The following is a 25,387-nucleotide window of genomic DNA, read 5'->3' on the forward strand; positions in this document are numbered from 1 at the left end:
TTGAATACAGTCAAGTGTTACAAAACTTGAAGATAGGCAGTAATATATTTGAATCCTGACTGAATTCTTTTCTGTGTGTTCTTTTTTTTTTTTTTAATGTTTTATTTATTTCTAGGAGAGACAGAGAGAGACAGCGTGAGCAGGGGAGGGTCAGAGAGAGAGGGAGTCACAGACTGAAACAGGCTCCAGGCTCTGAGCTGGCAGCCAGCACAGAGCCTGACGCGGGGCTCGAACCCACGAACTGCGAGATCATGACCTAAGTGAAAGTCGGACGCTTAACCGACTAAGCCACCCAGGCGCCCCTCTTTTCTGTGTGTTCTTAAGAAAGTTGTGTAGCATTTAACATTTAAGAAAGCCTCAGGATCCTCATATATCAAATGGGAATAATAGTATCTTGCTGTTCTGGCCTAGAGAAGTTGTGAAAAATATTTGATACTTAATATACCTTAACAATTTCTACTGCTATTATTGTATAACCATTGTTCACATTTTAACATGAGAGCCCTCTTACATAGTATTTGATGTCATGTTAGAGTGAGGTCAAGTAGGGGAGTCATAGGAATGAAGTGGGTAGTTATAAACCTGAGAATCATGGGATCAGATATCTCAAGGACATGGAAGACCCAAGAATGCCCTATACTGCAGAGAAACTCGTGAAGACCTAAGATAGGACACATTTTGGGGCACCTGGGTGGCTCAGTCAGTTAAGCGGCCGACTCTTGATTTCAGATCAGGTCATGATCTCACAGTTGTGAGATTGAGCTCTACATCCAGCTAGCACTGGAGCCTTGCTTGAGATTCTGTCTCTCTCCCTTTCTCTCTGCCACTCTCACACTCATGCATGTGCCTGTGCTCTCTTTCTCTCTCAAAATAAATAAACTTAAAAAAAATGATAAGATGGAATACATTTCCTTTAGTTGCCCACATTGATTTCTTCCTGGTGATGGGCATGTATGTTTAAATATTTTTAGCTATTCAAATATGTGAGCATTTGACTTTAAAGCACTGTTTGTTGATATGCTAGTAGACCTACTAATACATTCAGCACAGTCTTCTAGTTCTGTCTCATTTTAGCATCATTGGCAGTATTTTGTGAAGAGGGCAGAATTCTACAGTAGCTTTTGAGGAGACATTACCAAGACCATTGAAATCAGACACTGAATTGTCTGGGTCACGCTAATAAATGGGTTTTCCAGATGAACTGTTAGCCACTCTTTATCACTTGGCCCCTTACAGCATATAGAAATCTTGCTACTATTTCTTCCATTTTCATTAAATCTATACTGTGATAATCTTGTCCGCATCTGCCTTATTTGAGCCCATATTCTCACCTGTGGTGTATGGCAGATATAAGGAGATTCTCAGTCATACCCATGAGAGTGAGTGAGAGAAAAGCCTTGCTATGGTTTTTATGTGGAATTGTTTTAATGTTTATCTATTTAAAAATATTGTTTTCTTTATTTTTTTTTAATGTTTTATTTATTTCTAGGAGAGAGAGAGAGAGCGTGAGCAGGGGAGGGTCAGAGAGAGAGGGAGTCACAGACTGAAACAGGCTCCAGGCTCTGAGCTGGCAGTCAGCACAGAGCCCGACGCGGGGCTCGAACCCACGAACCGCGAGATCGTGACCTGAGTGAAAGTCAGACGCTTAACCGACTAAGCCACCCCGGCGCCCCTGTTTTCTTTATTTTTGAAAGAGAGAGAGAAATTAGAGGAGGTGCAGAGAGTAAGAGAGATGTAGAATCTGAAGCAGGCTCCAAGCTCTGAGCTGTCAGCACAGAGCCCAATGCAGGGCTTGAACCCAAGAACTACAAGATTGTGACCTGAGCTGAAGTCGGACACATAATTGACTGAGCCACCCAGACACCCCTAATGTTTATTTAGTTTTGAGAGAGAGAGCATGTGCATGTGCACAAGCCAGAGAAAGATGGGGGCAGGGGTGGGGGTCAAATTCCAAAGCCCCGAGATCATGACCCCAGCCAAAGTTGGATGCTTAACCAACTGAGCCCCCCAGGCACCCCTCACTGGAATTTTTTGTACTTCTTCTCAAATTTCAAATTAGAGTCACTTTTCAAAACCTTACATTATTAGAGTGTGGAAGAACCTTTAGAGCGATGTTGCATGTCAGTGTTTAAACATTTTATCACTTATTATAACTCTTAAATTATTAATCATTTATTTCAACTATGAGAATTAACAAGGAGACATTTTATATTCAGTAACCAACAAAAATTTACTTCCCTAAAACTAGATCTGAATTTTTCATTAACTAGAAGTCAAGTCAAAGGCAAATCCCCCACTCCCAAAAAGGGGAGTGGCAGAAGAGGTAACTGGAAGTCTTACATGATCTTTAATCACAAAAGAATAAAAGAAATATTAAATTATGTTTATTCTACTGTTTTAAGACAACAGAGTAGTCAATCATTTGAGTTCATTGATATTTTATAATGTTGCCAATCCTATTTTGACTGGTTCCTGTGCCTAAAGCATACTTCTTGGTACATCATAGGTGGACTCTCAGTAAATATTATTGACTAAGTTAATTTGTAGTGATAAAGTATTTGTTGCCAAAATTGCCCCTTCATGGAAGCTGGTATCTGTGAACAACACAGTCCTAATAATAACAGTGAGTTTCTAGTTGAAAGAAACTAACTTCTTTCAAATATGTCACTTTGTTGGGAGCCACCAAAAATGTCATTCTTGGGGTGCCTGGGTGGCTCAGTTAAGTGCCCAACTTTGGCTCAGGTCACGATCTTGCGGTTTGTGGTTCGGGCCCTGTGTGGGGCTCTCTATTGTCAGTGCAGAGCCCGCTTTGGATCCTCTCTCACACTCTTTCTGCCCCTCCCCTCCTCATGCACATGTGCTTGCTCGCTCGTTCTCTCTCAAAAATAAACATAAAATAAAGTAAAATAAAATAGAATAGAATAAAGTAAAGTAAAATGTCATTCTTCCTGTGCTTGTTCTCTCTCTTTGTAAGAAACACACCATGTGTGTGGACTATCTAGAAAGCCAATTCTTTCTAAACATTTGACATTTTTGCCTGCACATACCCAGCTTTGGCTGTACTAGGACCTGGGCACTTACCAGTACATACCTATGTAGCTAGGGAGGTGTGACGGTCCTGTAAAGTGTCCTGCAAAGGAACTGGACTGGGGAAGAACCAGTGACGTGAGCCATCATCACAGACTTTCAACAGATAATAGTCTCTGCTTATATAAACCAATTCAAATTACCTATTAAAATGGTAGAGCTCCACTTACGATTAAAAAGCAAGACTGGGGGCGCCTGGGTGGCTCAGTCGGTTAAGCGTCCAACTTCGGCTCAGGTCATGATCTCACAGTCCGTGGGTTCAAGCCCCGTGTCGGGCTCTGTGCTGACAGCTCAGAGCCTGGAGCCTGCTTCAGATTCTGTGTCTCTCTCTCACTCTGTCCCTCCCCGACTCGCTCTCTGTCTCTGTCTCTCAAAATAAAATAAAAGACATTTAAAAAAACAAACAAAGACTGGCAACTAACATGAGTAAAAAATGCCCAGGAAAGATTTGGTATATGTGCTGCCGAAGCGAGCACACCCAGGAAAGATTTGGGATCAACTTCTTAGTTTTTCTCCTAATGAAGAGCCGTGGGTAAGGAGTGGTATAAAGTGGCACAGCCTTTGCCTAAGAAGCTTGGAGTATGGTTAGGAAACTAAATAAACAACTGAGACTGTGAGCAATGAGGTGCTCTTTGAGGCTTTGAGGGAGAGATTCAGTGTGCAGTGAAGTGGCCAGGAAAAGCCTAAGTATACACTCCTGTATAATATTCCAAGGAAGTAAGTATTCCATGGATTTTGGGTAAATGGTGAGTAGACCAGTCTGACTGGTTGTTTACATACAAAGAAAGGGTGGGAAATAATATTAGAAGCTACTTTGGGGTCAGATTGTTTGAAGTACTCATAGAAGGTCTGGCTAAGAGACTTGGACTTTATCATACAGGTAATGGCAACCTATTAAAGGTGGTCATTGTGGGTTTTTGTTGCTGTTTAATCAGGAACAATGGTTAATGTTAAGAATGGATTTAGAAGCTCAGGAGGGCTGGTGGTGAAGGGAAGTGTTGAGTTTATTTCCAAAATACTAGCATCCCTTTTTGTAGCCACAGTGTAGGTTATTTTGTTTGGAGTTTCTCCTCTGAGGGTCAGTCAGCTTGTGAAAGTAGCACCCGTGTATCGGAATATCCTGGCTAGCTGACAGTGGTGCTGCACACTCCTGTCAAAAATAGTAATTGCCTGCAGATCTTTTCTGTTTGTCACCTTTCTACCGTGAATTTACTATCTACTTGAATACTTTGAAAATATAAACCAACAAGGAATTTCTGTAGAGGTTAAGGTAGACACTGGATCCCCAAGACATTCCCAAAGCTTGAAGACCTGTGATCACTGGGAGGATCTCTGGGTCTCGCTTTGAACTTAGCTCCATCCACCATGAAAACAATCCTAAAGAAGAGAACCTAGAAGAGACAGCTGTACAGGTAAGTTTTACTAGACCTTCACGGAACATATAGACTGTGGAAGAATTTAACTGTTTCAGAGAAGAGATAAAGAGGGAAAGCTGCCTGTCCTATTTTTTGAGGTTAGTGTAATTTTGTTACAAAAACAGAGACACGATAGAGGAAAATGAAAGACTAATGACACTTCTGAATATGTACGTGAAAATTCTAAATGAAATATTAGCAAATTGAATGTATCATCATATTAAAACACAAAACATTATGACCAAATGGTTTTTGTATCACTGTGTGCAAGGATGGTTGAATATCAGAAAATCTACCACAACATAATCCAATATGTTAATTTTTTTTTTTTTTAATGTTTTATTTATTTCTAGGAGAGAGAGACAGCGTGAGCAGGGGAGGGTCAGAGAGAGAGGAAGTCACAGACTGAAACAGGCTCCAGGCTCCGAGCTGGCAGTCAGCACAGAGCCCGACGCGGGGCTCGAACCCACAAACCGCGAGATCATGACCTAAGCGAAAGTCGGAAAGTCGGACGCTTAACCGACTAAGCCACCCAGGCGCCCCTCCAATATGTTAATTTTTAAGGGTCATATAATTTTCTTAGTTAAGTTCAGAAGAAAGTATTAGCTGGAATTTAATATTTAGTCTGATGAAAATTTTCTTTTTACCAAACTAGAGATTCAACCTAATATAAAAGTCACATTCCTACACACTAGCAATAGTTATTGAGTAAATGTATATTTTTTAAAAGATCGCATTCACATAGCCATAAAGATCCAGGAAATATCTAAGATTTTTTTTTGCTTATTGAGAGAGAGAGAGTGAAGAGAGTTCGGTTGGGGGAGGGGCAGAAGGGAGAGAGAGAATCTTAAGCAGGCTGCGCCCCCAGCGCAGAGCTCAGTGCAGGGCTTGATATCGTGAAATCATAAGCTGAGCCAAAATCAAGAGTCAGACACTTAACTGACACTGCCACCCAGGTGCCCCTCCAGGAAATATTTAAATAAGAAATATGTAAGTCTTGGTGCTCCTGAGTAGCTCAGTCGGTTGAGTCAGGTCATGATCCCAGGGTCGTAGGATCGAGCCCTGCATGGAGCCTGCTTAAGATTTTTTCTCTCCTTCTACACCTCTCCCCTGCTTGTTCTCTCTCTCTTGTGGAGGAAACATATTGAAATACCTGAATAAACCAAGTGATACCATGTTCATGGATGGAAAGATTCACTATCATATAGAAGTTAATTTTCCCCAAATAAGGTTTTAATTCAATGTAATACAAAATTCAAAAGAAGTTTTAAAAATTATTATCTTCTAAATTTCATATGGTAAAGAGGCAAAAATGGCTAAGGCTGCACTGAAAAAGAATTGTTGAAGAAGAGAAATGGCAAAATTTGCAGAACTTGTCTCTAGTAATCAGAGCACTATGATTATGATAAGGGACACTACCAACTGAACAGAATAAGAAAATAAACCCAGATCCATTTTTAAAACCTAAGTGTAAAACTTTAAGACTTTCAGAAGATACTATGAGAAGAATATCTTTACTACCTTGAGTTAAGAAAGGATTTCATAAAATATAAAGTCCTAAATTTCATCATGATTGCAGTAACTACATCTTATTCACTACAAAAGATACCTTAAACAAAAGACAAGAAGTAGACTGAGAGAGGATATTTACAATACATCTTATCAGCAGAGGTCTTGTATCTAGAATATATAAAGAACTCTAATCATTTCATAAAGAAAAGACAGTCAAAAAAATGTTAAAAGTTAGTTGATCTCTTAGAATATGTAATGCCTAGTACTTTGTTTCTACGAATATTGGATATATTTCTGTTGATAGAGCTTTCAAAGCACTTTAGTTCTTACTGGTTCTGAAAAGTTCTTATGTGAGTGCTGTGGTGAGTATATGTTTTGGTCAATTCACAAAAGAGAAAACAAAATGGTTAATAGTTATTTGAAAAGATGTTCAACCTTAGGCTAGTAACCAAGCAAATGCAAACTAAAACAATGAGATATTTCACATTAGATTGTAAAAATCTAAAGTTCTGACAGTAGTCAGTCACATTTGGTTAAAAGCCAGCTTTGGAATCTGTCTCACAGCTCAGCCATGTACCAGCTGTGTGACCTTGAAGAGGTTGTGTGTGTGTGTGTGTGTGTGTGTGTGTTTACCTCTGAGCCTCTTTATTCTTTTAAACATGAGTTTAAAATCGGTTGTCAGGAAGAATCAGTGATGTGCACGAAGTTTTAGAACAGTGCCTGGGGTTGCCTGGGTGGCTCAGTTGGTTAAGCATCTGATTCTTGATTTCAGCTCAGGTCAGGTCATGATCTCAAGGTCAGGAGATTGAGCCCTGCTTGGGCTTTGCACTGAGCGTGGAGCCTGCTGGGGATTCTCCCTCTCTCTCTTTGCCCCTTCCCTACTCACATGCACAAGAATGTGCACGCACACACTCTCTTTCTAAAAAAAAAAAAAAATAAACAGCAAAAAGCCAGTGCCTGAATATAGTTGTGTCCAATAAAAGATAGTTTATTTTTTTATTAAAATTTTTAATGTTTATTTTTGAGTGAGCAAGAGACAGAGTTCAAGCAGGGGAGGGGCAGAGAGAGCGTGAGACACAGAATCCTAAGCAGGCCCCAGGCTCTGAGCTATCAGCACAAAGCCCAATGCGGGACTGGAACTCACGGATCTCGAGATCATGACCTGAGTCACACAGGCGCCCTGATAGTTTAATTATTTATAATGCAAGTTAATTATAAAAATAATGAAAAATATGTGGCCCTAGCCAAATTTTGTCCAACTGTGTTCTACTTAGAGAGATCCTAAATAGAGAACTACCCCTGAAATTGCCAGATAGCTAGCTTCTCACCCTCCCAGGTGGCATTACCTTGGTGAAATCATACCTAGGTTTTAGACCTTAATTCTAAAGGTTCAGGATCTCAATTTTGTGAGAACATGATGCGATGCCCAGTTTCTTAGGAACTGACTTATGTGGTCACAATAATTAGAGTGAAGACTCATTTATAATGAGAAATACCACTGTTAAGCATGCTAGTACTTGAACTTGGTGGTTATTACATTCTCTCCCTGAAGGCAAGCTCCATGGAAAATCAATTTTAGTGTTCTGTGCAAGAAATTAATGCAAAGAGAGTCTGCTGAATGGTTTAGTGACTAATGGTATCTGGCCTTTCTATGATACCACCAGGCTCAAGTAGTTGTATTTACAAATTGGGGGCTTGCTGCCCTAAGCCGTGTAGGAAGAGCACTTTCTCATTACTACTCTGAGGATGCCTGCGCTCTCTTACCTGTGATCTCTAGTCTGTGGTGAAGCATAGGCTTATATGCCAAGGACATATTCTCCCTGACTGCCTGAAGTTATACCTGGGTCACTTTAATTGGGTTTGGGGGCCCCAGAGCTCTGTAGTCACTCAGATCTCAGGGTTTTGGTATTTCTAACAGATGGATTATTGTGTTTACTACCATTTTTTTCTTTTCTAATTTCAATCTTAGAAGATAAATCCATATCTACTATTTTGGAGATTTGATATTATTACCATGTAAGAACATGAAGTTCCTTATTTCCTTTACTTTATTATTTAAGAGAAATGCCCTTTTTTAAAAAAAAGTTTATTTATTTTGAGAGAGAGAGACTAGGGGAGGGGCAGAGAGTGAGTAGGGAGAGAGAATCCCAAGCAGGCTCCATACCAGCATCACAGAGTGCAGCACAGGGCTTGAACTCACAAACTGTGAGATCGTGACCTAAGCGGAAACCAAGAGTCAGATGCTTAACCACCTGAGCCACCCAGATGCCCCTGTTTTTTAATTTGAGAGAGCGAGAATGTATGCAAGGGAGGGGCAGAGGGTGAGGGAGAGAGAATCATTAGCAGGCTCCATGCAGAGCGTGGCTTGATCCTGAGACCCTGGGAACATGACCTGAGCTGAAATCAGGAGTCAGATGCCCAACCGAATGAGCCACTCAGGCACCCCCAAAGTTCCTTATTTCTTGAACCCACTTAGTGACATCAACTCTGTAGTGGACCTGCTTTCCTTTCCATTAAGGTCCAGGCTATTTCTGGAATAATTTTATGAGATATTTTAACAGTGGATTCAAAAGCTGGACTGTAATTAGAATTAGTAATGCATTAAATGGTCTCTTAGAGATCTGTTGGTTGGTCTCTTAGAATATGTAACATTTATTATTTTGCTTCTGCCAGTATTAGATATTCATTTATTGATAGTTTCTTCAAAAATTTTTTTAATTGCTGAGAGAGAGAGACAACGTGAGCGGGGGAGGGTCAGAGAGAGAGGGAGACACAGAATCTGAAATAGGCTCCAGGCTCTGAGCTAGCTGTCAGCACAGAGCCCAATGCAGGGCTCGAACCCACGAACTGTGAGATCATGACCTGAGTTGAAGTCATATGCTTAATCGACTGAGCCACCCAGGTGCCCCTATTAATAGTTCCTTCAAAGCAGTTTAGTTCTTACTAGCTCTGGTAAGTTCTCTCATGAGTGAGTGGTAGGTATAGTGATGATGTGTATGTTTTGATAAGTTGCTGTAGCTGAGTTAGGTGATTTGATGGGGACTTTATCTACCTTTAGCTATATAGCCTGTTAGTGACCATTAACTTAAAAATTAACTGAAATTTACTGAGAAGCTGGACTTGGACAGCACATGTTCAGAAATGAAAGGTTTAACTTTAGAATAATTACTTTTCTAATTATTCATGTGTATTCAAAGCTGATGAATTGCATACATTCCTTGTTTCCTTATGCCACACTGGTGAAATTTGGTGGTCATCTACACTGTTCAGCACAGTTATCACAGCCATCATGGGAGGGTTGCTGGAAAACATTACAAAATTGTGAGGCTTATTTTTTTGTGTTCTCATATATTTTGTTTTCGGGACCTCCTTCCTTGGCGTCCATTACCCTTTAAGGCGCAAGTCTTCCTTCTGTGGAGTCACAAGCAGATTCAAACTTTCTCTCCCTCTTTAGTTTCTTGCTCACTACACTTAACTACACAGTACCCTGTCCCTCAGAGCCCTGCTTTCCACTTCCTGTGATGGTAAATTAATCTGCACTTAGTCACTAGCCATTGATTGGCTTTGTGTGTTTCCTTCATAAGATTCTATATTTGCCTTTAATGGGGGGTGTTGGTGTCTTATTCCAAAAGGTGTGGAACTCACTGGCAGGACAGGAAGGTTGATATCTTTAAAATAGCAGCAGAGGTGGCTAGGATTTGTGGGATTTAAACTACATGAAGTTCATTGTCAGGGTGTGCACTGGCCCTCTTTTCTCTTGTGCCTGCTTACTATAGTTAAGTTCCCAGAAGCACTTCTGCTTTATTCTTATACGAGAGATGAGGGTTCATGCACAGTTCATGTCTTTGAAAAGCCTTCTATGCCTTAGTTGAAAGAAGGCCTCTTTTATATTTTTGCCATGCAGCACATTCTGTGGGACCTGTAAATATTCAATGGGCATACCCCCACTGGAGAGGGAGCGGAGACTGTTTCTGCCTCTTTCATCCAACTGCATTGTATGGTGCCACGGGTTTGTTTTAACATCTTAATTGGACTTTTACTTGCCTTGCATTGCATTGCTATTAAAGGTCTTAAAGACCTAAGAAAAATACATATTAGGAAAAAACTTTAATTACTCGGGAAAAGTAGTGATTTTTCTCATTTTTGGTATAAAAAATCATCCAATTTCTTGTTTAAGAGTATTTTATTATGAATGCCTTATTAAGTGAAACTATCTGGATAAAATCAAGATCAGACAGTCAGTTACTATAAGCTGCTCAATTGGCCAGCCTGACTTTAGGCCCTGTGGAGACAAAAATAAATGTTTTCAGGGATAGGTGACCACGTGGCCAAGTCAGCCTTTGCTTAGAGGCAGTCACTTTCAGAGTGCAGTTACATGCCATCTCATCTGAGCCTCCCTGAAGAACAGCTCCTTGAAGTAGATATTATTGCTACAGACTGAGAAACTGAGGCTTACAGTGTGCATTTTGTACTTGGAATGGTGTGGAGGAGGGTCCTCCGCCATTCAGCTAGTCGCCTTCACCACCCCCTCGCGCGTGCCCGTTCACACTTATGTGCCTTCAGGGAGGCTGGCTGGGTATTGAGAGATCTAGCTTGCTGACCAGTAAACTGGAATGATGTGAGGAGCTGTTCCATGAAGGAAGGGAAGATCTCCTGAGAGTTGGGAAAGGAAAGAGTCTGCCCACGGAAATCACTTCTGTGGACAATTTTCGGTAGTGGCCGCTGGGGAAGTAGAGTAGAAATTACCTTGGTACTTTGGCTGATATGAAATCTCAAATGATTGACACTTGCCCGGCAGAGGCTCTGCTATATTGCCACGCTGCAGTAAGCCGAAGAGGTCTGCACTTCGCTGGTCGTGAGCTTATGGAGGAGAGTGAGGGGGTTTCCCTATGCGATGATTAGTGCTACTAAAATATAATTCCTTGGGTTCTCTGCGCACCATAAATATCATCAGGCTGCCTATCTCTGGGTCTTCTTTCCTAATGAAAACATAATAAACCATGTATGCTGTGTGCTTATCTTCAGTCATCTTGCTGATGCCTGAATTTTTAAGCCTGTTGAAACAGTCTCCTCAGTGTCATATCCTTTTTAAAAATAGGTAACACATGATTTCTTTTTCCCAGAAGGTACAAAGGTTGATGAATGGGTATCCTCTCCATCTCCACCCCCAGTTTGCAAATACGGGGTGTGCGATGTTACCAGTTTCTTGTTTAACCTCTTACTGCCTATAAGAGAAAGAGGGAGGTTATGTATGTATAGTTGTTGTTGTTTTAATGTTTTATTTATTTTTGAGAGAGACATAGAGACAGCGTGAGCAGGGGAGGGTCAGAGAGAGAGGCAGACACAGAATCCGAAGCAGGCTCCAGGCTCTGAGCTAGTTGTCAGCACAGAGCCCAACACGGGGCTCAAACCCACGAACTGTGAGATCATGACCTGATCGGATGCTCAACTGACTGAGCCACCAAGGCACCCCTAGTTTTTTTTTTTTTTAAACAGTCATGATGGTATATTATATACGCCATTCTGCCCCAAAATATACTGTATTTTGAATTGTTGAGCAACTAGGTCTCCCTTTTTATAAAACAAAGCAAAACAAAAAACAACTGATGGTTTCTGTTGTATGGCCAATTTATAATTTATTTAATCTGTTCTCTATTAAAGTGCCTGAGTGTTCTTTGTAGCTTCCAGTTTTTCTCCTTTTGTGTGTATATAACAAATACCCCTTTGTATTTGATCCCTTCTTTCTAGACATTTGTCTTCTTCTGTGCTCTTGAAATAAAGTGCTTAAAAATTATGTCTCCACTTATGCAAAATATGGTGAGCTTTTGTCCTAAAAGATGTGGTTTGGCGTATTGATGGGGAAGGCCCAGAACTAAATATACTGCTATCATTTTAAGAAACAGGACATTAGGAAGAGGAGGTTCCCATTTCTTGGAACAGCCACTGAAATAGCCAACATAGGCATCAAATCCTCACAATCCATTTGTAAATTCTAGTCAGATTTATTTTCCATTCACAGAAATTGTTCCTTTTTTTCCCTCTACAGGCAGTTCCTAACGTATATATGTGTCTTCCATACAAATGACCATGTGCGGAAAGCCCTCTTCAGCCATGTGGGGAAGTGGGAGGAGGGAGATTTCACAATTTCACTGCCAGGGCTGCAGCTGGGAGAGTAATTCTTGGCATTTCAAGTTGAAACTTTGAATCCATTTTCTCAAAATAATACAGTTGGTAGTTAGCTTCCCTCACGGTAGCACTAGTATTCTAGTACTGTGCTATAGATACACGATGGCTTTAACTGGACCAAGCACTATTTATAACATTGTTTCTTGGAGAAGACATATTCCAAAGTCTCAACTGGAAAACAACCTGTTGGTCGAGGTTTGTGAATACTGGATTGGATCCTTGTCGCCAGATTTTACTTTGCCAAACATGTGGGCTGGGGGTAACCTGTGTCTGCCTAGGGTCAGAGGTTCGTGCTATTGTTTATGGAGACCACAGGGAGACTTAGGAAGGTACAGGATGAGCTCCTTGACACCTGGATGATCAGAGTTAGTGAGGAAGGAGCAGAACTTGACAAAACGAGTGCTTTTTCTTCTCCAATAAAGGAAGAAGTTTCAGAGAGAAGCTTTAGAGCAAGCGACAGCATTTCAACAGACTGACTAAAGTAGCTTTGTGAACCTCAAGGACAAAGATCCTCAGGAAGTTTTTGTGGGCAGAAATATTTGAAAGAAACTTTGGGGGCCTGCAAAGAAGTTGCCACCTGAGCCTAAAGGGTATATTTGAGGCCCAGACCAAAGGGTATTTTTGCCAGCCATCTTCTGTGACTAACACTGCTGAGAAGAACTGCTCCTTTTTTGATTTGGTGCATTTGTGTAGGGTGGGGAGGGTGCATTTCACAGGAAAACTAGATGTGATGGCAAAATGATGATAGAGATTGAAAGGTTCTCACAACTTGTCTGTGATATTCTTTTGCTATAAGAGAGTATATTCTTTTTAGTCTTAAAATTTTTTTGTGGAACTTTGTAAGCATATCCTAAAATAAAGAAAATAGTATAAAGAGCTCTATGTACCCATCCACCAGCTTCAGTAATTATGAATGTTTTGACAGTTTCATCTATCTTCCTGCCACTCCCCCCAGAATAGTTTAAAGCAAATTCCACACATCATAATATTTCACCTTTAAATACTTGAGATATTTCTAACATACAAAGAGAAAAAGTATAACCACTGTACCACTGTCACATAAAATTAATAATTATTTAATGTTTTCTAATACTTTGTGCTTAAATTTCTCCAGTTGTGGACTTGGGGTGGTGGAGAGGGAACAATTGCAAAGAGGCATGAGAAATTTGGGTGGGGGGTGATGGGTATGTTCATTCTTTTGATTGTGGTGATTCTAGAAGTATAAAGTGTATGTCAAAACTTATCAAATTGTATACTTTAAATACGTATAGTTTGTTGTATGTCATTTATATCTCAGTGAAACTGTTAAAAAAATATAGTGATAATAGAAGCACACAATATTTTGAAACATTTTCCCCAGTCACCTGAAAATTATCTTTTTATAGTTGGTTTGTTCAAATCAAGATTTAAATATGAGCCACACAGGGGCACCTGGGTAGCTCAGTCAGTTAAGCGTCCAACTTCATCACAAGTCATGATCTTGTTTCTCATGAATTCGAGCCCTGCGTGGGGCTCTATGCTGACTGCTTAGAGTCTGGAGCCTGCTTCCATTTCTGTGTCTCCCTCTCTCTCTGCCCCTCTCCCACTCATGCTCTTTTCTCTCAAAAATAAATTTAAAAAAAATTTTTTTTTAAATATGAGCCACACATTGAATGTTGTTGCTATGTCTCTAGGTTTCATATAATCTATAGCCGATCCATCCCCACCCCCGTTTTCCTCATATCATTTATTTATTAAAGACTGCAGATCATTGAGCCCATAGCATTGGCCACACTCTGAAGTGGTAATCTGGCCAATTGCAGCCTTGTGGTAGCATGTTCTGTCACCCACAGTTCTTAGACCCTAGTAGTTAGATCTGAATGCTTCACTGGACAGATTCAGTTCTTTCAGCCAGAGGACTTCATAGGTGGTACTGCTGTGAACCCTTCATTGGATCCTATCAGGGAAGCATGTAGTGTCTGGTTTTCCTGCTTTTAGTGTAAAACTGATCAGTAGAGTCAGGTTGTTGGGTCTTAACCATCCCTGATAAAGTTTCCTGTTGGCTTTCCCCTAGTAGTATAAGGAGCTGCTGCCTCCATCCATTAGTTCATTAGGGGTAAATTGTTCACTGTGTGTGTGTGTGTGTGTGTGTGTGTGTAATTTTTAACAGCTCTGCTAAGGTATAATGTACATGCAGTTCACTGCACATACTTAAAGCACCCAGTTCAAGAAGTTTGGGCACACATGCACAGCTTGACATGTGCATACATTTTGACGACTAGCTGGCTGCTGTGGAGACATGCTGTTTTGGAGACACACTGCAGGGACAGACCACGACTCCTGGGGTCAAATTTCTGAAGGGTCAACCCTGATCCTCTCAGTGGCAGAAATTTTCCACATGGCAGTGGACTAGAAGAGGGAGCTTTTAGTTTGGACCTTGCTTCAACACTAGCTTGTCCCGTAGACAACGCTCAAACATTTACACCGGGTTGTAGCTAACAGGCCCCTTTGATCGGATAAATTTGATCAGCATAAATTACGGTAAAGCTGTGTTTCATGCTTATACAGCACACCTAGGTATCCTCTACTCTTGGCTGCCACTTCTCTGTAGAGTCATAGGTGACATTTCTAAGAGCACATATGTGTGTGTTTCCCTGTGGATTCAAAATGTCTTGTGAGCAGTCTCTTTTGGCCACCTTTCCTCAGTCTAGTGTCCTCCTCGATGAGGTGTTAATGAGTTTTAGACACAGACATCTTTGGCAAGAGTATTAGGTTAATCAATCAAAAGGTCACATCCCTCGAAGGCCAGCTAGCTTAGCTTTGTTCCACAGATGGCATCTCCGTAACCCCCTGTCAGTCATCTTATGTATCTGATCACCTGGAGACCTGCATGAAACTGTATATATCTCAGTGCCTGATCATCATGGCTACCAAGCAGACAAACAAAAAAGCGCAAAACATGTTCAATAGCTTCGTCTTGCAGATACTGTTAATAGTCATATACATAATGCAGGCATCTGACCATAAATCCAACCTGAGACTGAGGCCCTGCAATGAAATTGAAAGATTTTATATTCAAAAGTTCTTGCAGCAGGCTGAAAATACTAAAAATTGTGGAGTTGTATGTTGTAAATGAGTGAATTTTATGGTATATAAACTATCTCAATAAAGTGCTTTTTAAAAAGTGTTATCATTATCTTGGGGTGCCTGGGTGGCTCAGTCAGTTGAGCGTCTGTCTCTTGATTTCAACTCAGGTCATGATTCCAAGGTTGTGGGATCAAACCCTGTATTAGGCCCCGTGCTGAGTGTGAAGCCTGCTTATGACGATTCTCTCTCTCTCTCCCTCTGCCCCTTTCCTCCACTCACATTCTCTTTCTCTGAAAATTAAAAAAATAAAATACATCACCTTGTACAGAAATGATACTCAACATTCTAGAAATAGATGAATCACTGAGAAGAGAGCCAAAGACAGAACCTTGAGAAAAGCCTACATTTCCAGGAAGAGAGACACACAAACACAGGGAAGGTGTAATTACAGACATAGGAAGAAAACCAGAGAAGAACAGTAGCCTAAAATTCAGGCTAATGAAGTTAGCCAAAAGGAAATTACTGATGACCTTTGAGAAAATAGTTTCCATGAAGTGAATGTGTTAAAGAGTGAGCTGCGAGGAAGATGCAGCTGCACGTGATCTTGCCAGAAATAAAGTAGGCAGGGGAGAAAGTGTCTATATGCCTCTTTCTCTGTCTGGACAGGAGGACTTGGGCATAGGTGTACCTGGGGAGACAGGTGAACAAAAGACTGCAGAGACTGAAGGCACAGACGGCTTAAACCCAATCCCCGTTCTTATTGTGGTCAGAGAGGTTGGTATTTGGTACAGAGCATTTTTTTCTCTGCCTTGTCGTTTCCCTGCTGGGCCACAGGTACGGCCCCTGCCGTTGGTAAAGCAGGGCTGTGGGCCTGGCCCAGTCCCCTATGTGAACCCTACTCCTTTTTTAATGAAGAAGGTAAGTCCTAATTCAATTGAGAGAGACATGACCATGTGGGCATAACCTTAAATCTGCTGTCACTCACGATTAGACAGTCATTCCTGAACACCAGTCCCTGATTACTGACATCAAGTGAGCGGTGACACAGCTCACAAGGCTTGGGCACACCCAGCGTATGAGCATGCCATTGCCTGTGGCCCAGAGCTGCTACTTCCGCAGTCATCCTTTCCTCAGGTCAGAGGGCTAAAGAACACACTTAGTGCTTCTGAGGTCCTCTCAGAGAATTCAGCCTCTAGGAGTCTCCGAGCCATGCTCTGACCTATGGGTTACCTCCACCCCAGTCCCCCGCCATCGCCCCATATTCAGGGAGGATGGGAACAGAACAGGGCGGGAGAAAGGGAGCAGAAGGAGTGGCGGTGCTCCACCCATTCACCGCGCTTGCCACACGTACCCTGCCTTAGCAGAGGGCTTCTGCGCACTCTCACTAACGTCATCCCTCCCAGGCTCTGCTCCTACTTTTTGTTTTCCTTATTTTGTATTTATTTTTTACCTTACTGAGCCGTAATCTAAAAATGCAAAAGGCTAGTTTTGTTGTGCTTTGAATACAGCCTTTTAGAGCCCTACATAATACTCTAGAATGCAGCATTCTTCCCTTTGGGGTTATTAACTGTATCTTTCATCTTTTCCTTAATTGTATGTTGGTATTAAATTATATTTTCCCATATCTTTTGGAAATAAAATGTCAGCTGAAAATAAAATTCACTTTCAATACTTATTTAGAAAACTGTATTCACCATGTCTTTTCAAGCAGTCTTTGCGAGTTTTGTGGTACATGCAATTTAGGGTACATTTAGTAAGTTGAAGGGTTAACATATCCTGCGCTGTCGCATATGGCAGTGAGCAGAATCGCAGATGTTGATGATACCACGTAATTAGTATTCTTTTATGTAAATGAAGGCTGTCAGCATGTTACCATAGTGTCTACTCTCTCTGAAGCTGGAATGTATGCCACTTGGTCTCACTAAGACCAGGCAGGATTATTCCACTGTCCTTAGTTAAGAACTGGGAAGAAATCACTACAATGAGAGAGACAGAGAAGAAATGGGAATCTCCCCAAAGGAGATTATTTTTTTCTTCTTTGGTTTTTGTTGATTCTCATCCCCCCACCCCCCACCCCCCAGCCTTCCCTGCAGAAGTTTTATTCTGGTGATGTAGTTACATGTTTAGGATCAGGTAAGAAATTTGCTACATGAGACCAGTTGGAATGGCCCAATTAAAAGACAATTATATTTTTAAGCTATAGATTTTTGAAAGATGATTGTAATGTTCAGTCATCTCATACACTTTTTTTAAAAATGACAGGCTAAATCTACAAGTTTCTATTTCAGAACAAAAGGCATAAATTGAAGATTTCATTACCTTCTAATTTAATATTTAGTGACATTAACTATAATAGGATGCTTTTAAATAGCGGTTATGACTTTTAGCCCAGTCGATTCACATTTTTAAAATAAAACTATGGTAATTAAAGAGGCAATAATATTTTGTCAAGTTTACTTACTCCATGTGTAGATAATCCAGGGCATGTCATTCATTTAAAGTTGCTCATCTCCTTAACGGTGGAGAACTGTTAAGCCACATCTTCTTTGCCAGTTACGCTGCAAGTTTATCTCTTGGATATTGGGTGTCTGTCACACTGGGTGGTGTAGGTTTTAAGTGGAAATATTAGGACTGTTATGGCCTTTCAGCATCATGAAGGAAAAGGTGTACATGCCAGAAAAATGTAAACTAAAATTCCTATGCCTGTGGGTGTTAGGCCTGTTTCTTTAAAGTCAGAGTATGTATGAGAGGTATGTTAAACACATCATCTGTCTTGAACTGAGTATACCTGGATTGTGTTCTCTTTATTCTTTATTTTGTATGTTGGTTAAGATGGCTTTCTTCTTTTGTGTCACTTTTGGGTGGTTTCCAATTCATGATATGCTTTTCTTCTCTAGAGAAGCTAGTCTGCCTAGCTTAAATCAGTGTGGTGAGGTGCAAAGTAGCCCCGTGTTTTCCTGAATGGATTTACTCTGCCATATGGCAGGTTACTGAGTTGCCACGACAGATTTGTAATGGGAAAAGGGCTGTGCAGGAAAGGATGTGCGTGATCAGCAGATTTATAGATCAGAAAATGAAATCGGAAGAAAGAATTTCCAGAGTGCCCTTTCCATTTGACAGCTCTTCACTGAGAGAGTACAGAATGGTTTTTTAGTGTTTTTCTCTTTTGGCTTTTGGTGCTCCAGCATATATTTCCAGCAGAGGAGTTGATTCTGCAAGGCATCAGTGTTCTGAGTGTTGTGTTGCTGGATTCCTGTTCACAGAGATACTCTTTGTAGGATTGGAAGCTGTGCTGTGTTTCATGTGATAAGATCTCTGTAGCAATTAAATTCCTGAAGACACATCAAGGCTCCTGTTGGCTAAAATGAGGATTTGCCAGGTTTTGAGTCATAAGAAGAGGCTATTTAGATACAATTCTGAATCTTCCAAAGGACAGAAAACAAAAAGAAAAGCCAAGTGAGCCAAAGATTTATCTGTCCTGGTGTATTTAAGTCTGTGCTATCCAGTATTGCAGCCACTAGCCACATATGGTTATTTAAATTTAAATTACTCAAAATTAGGGGCATCTGGGTGGCTCATTTGGTTAAGTGTCAGACTCAATTTCGGCTCAGGTCATAATCTCCATGTTCGTGGGTTTGAGCCATGCATCGGGCTCTGTGCTGACAGCACAGAGCCTGCTTGAGAGTCTCTCTCTCTCTCTCTCTCTCTCTCTCTCTCTCTCTCTCTCTCTGCCCCTCTTCTGTTCTCTCTCTCTCTCAAAATAAATAAATAAAATCCAGTCCCTCATTCTCACTAGCCATATTGCAAGTACTCAATAGGCACAGGTGGCCAGTTAATACAGTATTAGGCAGCACAGATAAATTATATTACCATCATTGCTGGAAGTTCTATTGGATAATGTTGGTTGAAGTGGAAGATTTCAAGGAAGAGAATTTTTTCTTTGATTTCCTTGAGGACATATTCATCCCTATAATTTACTGGATTAGTGCAGTGGTTCTGAGGTTTTAATGCACAAACGAGTCCTCTGTAGGGCTTATATAAAATGTAGGTTTGAGACCTCTCCCCAGACTCTAATTCATTAGGTTTGGAGTTGTGACCAGAAATCTGTACATACAACAAGTATCATAGGGAATTCTGATGCTGGTAAGCGGCTCAGAAATGACATTTTGAAAAATACTAAGTGAGGAGTATTGCCAGTCTATTGATTTTTTCCCCCCTTCACTCTGTGATTACTGACTTTCTTTTGTGTCCCGAATAATTGGTTGTAAGCATCCTGCATACTCAGCTTGAACTCTTGGTTGGTAATAAGTAGCAAAAAGAAAATTCATTTATTTACCATCTCATCTTTTTAATATGTGTATGTTTTAATTTGGCTGTGCCCTACAAAAAGGAAAAAGATGGTTAATTCAGTGCCATTTTGGAGTGTGTGGGAAGGTAATTCTGACAGAACACCTCTGACCACTAAGAGCTGAGCACCCACAAGCTGTAAAATTATAAAGGAGTGAAAAAAGAACTATAACACATGATCGTCTCGCTGAAGAAGATTATATCTAATTAGGAAATACATCCAGAGACGTACAGGGCACTTAGTAACAAGTCAGTAATTAGAAAAATAATGTAGGAGAACCTAAATCCTGAAAGAACTCAAAGGAAAAGCATGATTTGACTTGATTGAAGATCATCTATATTGCTTTCCTTTGTATGATTTAAAGGTTTCTTATCTAGAGACATGGCCTTCGCCAATCTGGAATGGGCAGTAAAAAATAGGAAGGATCTCTCATTTGGTCCTGTGGTACAGTCGTGGGCTTTAGCAATAGATAGGCCAAAAAGGGCATCTGGAAACCAATTAAAGGAACCACTCAGAACGTACTGGATTTAAAACTTCTCTGCATCACTCCATAATCATGGAACTTCATTTGCTCACAGAAATGAAGGTAGAGAAGAAATGGGGGTGAAGGAAGTTTTCTTTATAAGAGGAAATACTTCTAGGGAATTTAAATACTAGTACTGGAGGGGCGCCTGGGTGGTTCAGTTGGTTAAGCATCCGACTTTGGCTCAGGTCATGATCTCATGGTTCGTGGATTCAAGCCCCGCATCGGGTTCTGTGGTGACAGCTCAGAGCCTGGAGCCTGTTTCAGATCCTGTGTCTTCCTCTCTCTCTGCTCCTCCCCCACTCATGCTCTGTCTCTCTCTGTCTCAAAAATAAATAAAACAAACAAAAAGTTTTTAAAAATGCTAGTACTGGAAAAGAAAAAAAAAAAACTGTGAAGGTTCCAAAGAATAGTTTTCTTTTAAAATGATTGTGCAGGGGCACCTGGGTGGCTTAGTCGGTTAAGTGTCCGACTTTCGCTTAGGTCATGATCCCGCGGTTCGTGGGTTCGAGCCCCGCATCGGGCTCTGTGCTGACTGCCAGCTCAGAGCCTGGAGCCTGTTTCAGAGTCTGTGACTCCCTCTCTCTCTGACCCTCCCCTGCTCACACTGTCTCTCTCTCTCTCTCTCTCCTAGAAATAAATAAAACATTTAAAAAAATTTTAAAAATAAAATAAAATGATTGTGCAGCCTCTTTTCCTTGGAGAAATTGCCCATTAAGTTTCTCTGAAGAACAATATGGAAGAAGCAATGGTAGGAAGACAGGAAGAAGAAGAAAAAGAGCTCAATATGTTGCCACTGTTTTAAAAAGCATTTTCATATATGTGTGTGTATATATATATATGAATATGATATATATATATCATCTGGAAGATTTGCTTTTTTTCTTTTTTGCTTGGTAGTTTGGTTAAACCAATAGCCACTCCATCACTTGTCCTAAGAGATCTGTCTTTTCTTTTCAGTAAAGAAAGTAAAAGTTTTCCCACCCTTTCTACAAGATGTACATGTTCTTTTCACATTGTCTTAGTCCCTCAGGGTTGCTATAACAAAAATACCATGACTCGGCTTATAAACCCAAACATTTCTCATAGTTTGGAGGCTGGGAAGTCCTAAGATCATGGCACCAGATTCCATGTCTGGTAAGAACTTCCTGATTCATGGCCATAACACTGGCTCTTCACTGTGTCCTCACGTGGGTGAGGGTTGAGGGAATTGTTTTATAAGGACACTAAAATCCCATTCATGAAGGCTTATCCCATGAGGGTCACCCCATTCATGACCTAATCATCCCCTAAAGGCCCTGCCTCCTAATACCATCACCTTGGGCAAGGGGTACTTTAGCACATGACTGGGGGGGTACACAAACATTCAGACTATAGTAGACATTTAAAATGTTATTTAGATTCAGGTGCCTTGCTGGCTCAGTCAGTAGAGCATGTGTCACTTGATCTAGGGGTTGTGAGTTTGAGCACCATGCTAGGCATAGAGCCTACTTAAAAAAAAAAAAAATTATTTAGATTCAGGCTCACAGACTACCTCCTTAGCCAGGTTCTTTGGACCCAAGAAAAGAAAAATGGCACCTTAGGGGTGCCTGGGTGGCTCAGTCAGTTGAGCCTCCGACTCTCGATGTCGGCTCAGGTGAGTTTGAACCCCGCGTAGGGCTCCTTGCTGACAGCTCAGAGCCTGGAGCCTACTTCGGATTCTGTGTCTCCTTCTCTCTCTGCCCTTCCCCTGCTCACACTCTGTCTCTCTCTCTTTTTCAAAAATAAACATTAAAGAAAAAAAATTTTAAAGAAAAGTGTCACCTTGTAGTCTAGAGGACTTTCTCTTTCTTACCTTTACCTATTCTGTTATCTCTGCTTTGAAATACATTGAAACTGACCTAAGATTGCCTTTATATTTGAGGGTCTTCATCTCTCATAGGTATTTGAAACATTATGTCTCTCCTCTCCTCTGTCCCTTTGTACATACAACTAGGATCTTGATCAGTACAGGATACAGAGGACATCATCAGTTTGGAGATGGTTCGGAATACAAGTTTCTTTCCCCTAGTGGCCAGTTGGGTGCAATGTTAATGAACTAAGGGTAATATCATTTCCTAAGGAATACAAATAGGACTCAGGTAAAAATGAGCTGCTATTCAGGAATTTATACAGGCTTAGAAAATGTAAAGCTTGAACTTGGTGCTAAGCCCTCCTCCCAAGACAGTATTTTTTTTCTTCCTTCCAAAGGAGTCAATTTTAAATTGAAAACTAATGAGCATTGAGTTGAAAATGGCAGTTGCAACCCTCTTTCTAGGAAAATGTTTTGCTGAAAGCTTTCTCTCTCTCTCTCTCTCCCTCTCTTTCTGGGGGCCCTGTCGTGCCAGGTTGAAAGACTGGAGCCTTCCATAAGACATGGATAGATGCAAACATGTCGGGCGGTTGCGGCTGGCCCAGGACCACTCCATCCTGAACCCGCAGAAGTGGTGCTGCAGGGAGTGCGCCACCACCGAGTCCGCGTGGGCTTGTCTCAAGTGCTCGCACGTGGCCTGCGGCCGCTACATCGAGGATCACGCCCTGAAACACTTTGAGGACACTGGGCACCCGCTAGCCATGGAGGTCCGAGATCTGTACGTGTTCTGTTACCTGTGCAAGGACTACGTGCTCAACGATAACCCCGAGGGGGACCTGAAGCTGCTCAGAAGCTCCCTCCTGGCGGTCCGCGGCCAGAAGCAGGACCCGCCGCTGAGGCGCGGCCGGACGCTGCGGTCCATGGCCTCGAGCGAGGACGCCGTCCCGCCGCAGCGCGCTCCTCAGGGACAGCCGCAGATGCTCACGGCTCTGTGGTACCGGCGCCAGCGCCTGCTGGCCAGGACGCTGCGGCTCTGGTTCGAGAAGAGCTCCCGCGGCCAGGCGAAGCTGGAGCAGCGGCGGCAGGAGGAGGCGCTGGAGCGCAAGAAGGAGGAGGCGCGGCAGCGGCGACGCGAGGTGAAGCGGCGGCTGCTGGAGGAGCTGGCCAGCGCCCCTCCCCCNCAACACCTGCTACATGAACTCCATCCTGCAGGTGCTCAGCCACCTCCAGAAGTTCCGCGAGTGTTTCCTGAACCTCGACCCTTCCCAGACCCGACAGCTGTTTCCCAAGGCCCCCAACGGGAAGGCTCCGCTCTCGGGCAGGCCGGCCAGCAGCTCGGCTACGGAGCTGTCGGCGAGGAGCGACCGGGCCGAGTCGTGCGGGCGGGAGGGCCTCTGCTTCAACGGCGGGGCCTCCATCAGCAGGAGCCTAGAACTCATCCAGAACAAGGAGCCGAGCTCGAAGCACATTTCCCTCTGTCACGAACTGCACACCCTTTTCCGTGTCATGTGGTCCGGGAAGTGGGCCCTGGTGTCGCCCTTTGCCATGCTTCACTCCGTGTGGAGCCTGATCCCCGCCTTCCGGGGCTACGACCAGCAGGACGCGCAGGAATTCCTCTGCGAGCTGTTGCACAAAGTGCAGCAAGAGCTCGAGTCCGAGGGCACCACGCGCCGGATCCTCATCCCCTTCTCCCAGAGGAAGCTCACCAAACAGGTCTTAAAGGTGGTGAACACCATATTCCACGGGCAGCTACTCAGTCAGGTAGGTTGGCCCACCCTGACACCTGTTCTGCCCATCGCACTGCAGGGGGGCTTGCTGGGTAGAGTTTGGGCTTCCTGTGAGCGCCTCCCCCAGGTTATCCGCGCGGGCGGACTAGGGTAGCCAACATTTGCTGTAATTAAGCATAGTGGAGGGTGACCATTGTACCTTTCATCGAGCCATTGGCTGTATGGGCTCCTCGGTGAACTTGCCGCCTCTTTCTCGGCAGGTTTTCGGTTGAATTTGCCATATCGCTTCATTTTCAGTGAATGTCTTTAAGCTTTAATGACAATATAGGTCATATAATATTCTCATTGTTATAATTAAGGACCCATTGTTGACATGCCATTATAGGCGACCAAACAGCTTGCCTATAACCCAGGTTCCACAGTAGTTTGAAAGAGCATTCTTCCTTCCAGGACATTCTTTACGTAAAAGGAAGGGAGGTGGCTAGGAGTATGCCCAAGGCCTAAGCAAGCCCCTCTCCTGTTCCTCATGACCTCGTCTTTTCTGGATTATTAGCCATGTACGGACATAGGCTAAGACTCATAATAAAGATTTTGTGAGTATGTGCAGAGAGAATTTTTAGAGTTAAAAAAAGTGGACAACTTAGGAGATTCAGGTAAAACTTCTACATTATGCTTCTGAGGTTTGTGTCTTGGTATTTTTAAAAGAATGCTGAATGGGATGGAAGAGAAGGTTTATTTAGGCTTCTGTGTTTTAGCATGTGAAAGGGGGACCATTTATGGGCACTTCCTCTACCCCCTGAGGCTCCACAGGAAGAAAGGTGCTTCTGGGAAGGTTACAGTGGGAGAGAAGGTCTAATTAGGTACCTTAAGGCTCTTTGACTACAGGGATCTGTGTAGGGATACTGCAAGAAACAAGGGCAAAAAAGAGAGGCAAGTTGGAGGGGGCAGAAGGAGCAAAGTCTGGATGAGGAAGGAGTGAGGATGAGAGAAGCGGACAGGAATATGCCAGATCTGTCCCAGATTGATCCGTGAGTGATCCCATGATAGCCTCCAGTCTGTACTACCACAGCATTGAAAGGTAGAGCCTGCTTTGGAAGAGAAGAGAGAAGGGGTAGGTAATAATCTCTGTGCTGCGTGGGTTCCTGGTTCCAGCTAGCATAAGAGTTAGCAATGTATACCAGAAGTAATATGCTCTAATGCTCTTAAAGTTACACTTGTTATTTTAATATTACAATGAAAGATTTTTTGAAAACTACACTTAGTTTTGGGTAAGTCATGTGTTTTGTATAAATCGAGCAAAAGTGTATGGGAGATTACGTAACCTGTGAATCAATCTTTTCATTCTAGGTCACATGTATATCATGCAATTACAAATCCAATACCATTGAGCCCTTTTGGGATCTGTCCCTGGAATTCCCTGAGCGGTATCACTGCATAGAAAAGGGGTTTGTCCCTTTGGATCAGACAGAGTGCCTGCTCACTGAGATGCTGGCCAAGTTCACAGAGACAGAGGCCCTGGAAGGGAGAATCTACGCTTGTGACCAATGTAACAGTGAGTGCTGGGAAGTGGAAGGGGGGTGGGGGGTGGGGGTGTGCACCTGGAATATCAGTTTAAGATGCTGCTTTTCCCCTTTTAGTCAAAAGTAACACTGATAATATTGAGTGGTTCTAAAGCATCTTTTAAAGATTTTT

At 42.2% G+C, this 25,387-nt stretch overlaps 1 protein-coding gene across 1 annotated transcript in view; it reads left to right on the forward strand.

Annotated features, from left to right (window-relative positions):
* USP49 (ubiquitin specific peptidase 49) overlaps positions 1-25,387 on the forward strand; it is an 83,017-nt gene that overhangs the window by 51,390 nt on the left and 6,240 nt on the right. The window contains 3 exon segments of the mRNA XM_077764974.1: positions 22,504-23,145; positions 23,147-23,729; positions 25,043-25,247. Coding sequence (XP_077621100.1) covers positions 22,532-23,145; positions 23,147-23,729; positions 25,043-25,247 — 1,402 coding nt within the window. The 5' untranslated portion in view covers positions 22,504-22,531.

This window comes from Crocuta crocuta, unplaced genomic scaffold, assembly GCF_008692635.1.
Source record: "Crocuta crocuta isolate KB4526 unplaced genomic scaffold, BGI_CrCroc_1.0 scaffold44, whole genome shotgun sequence".
NCBI lineage: Eukaryota > Metazoa > Chordata > Mammalia > Carnivora > Hyaenidae > Crocuta > Crocuta crocuta.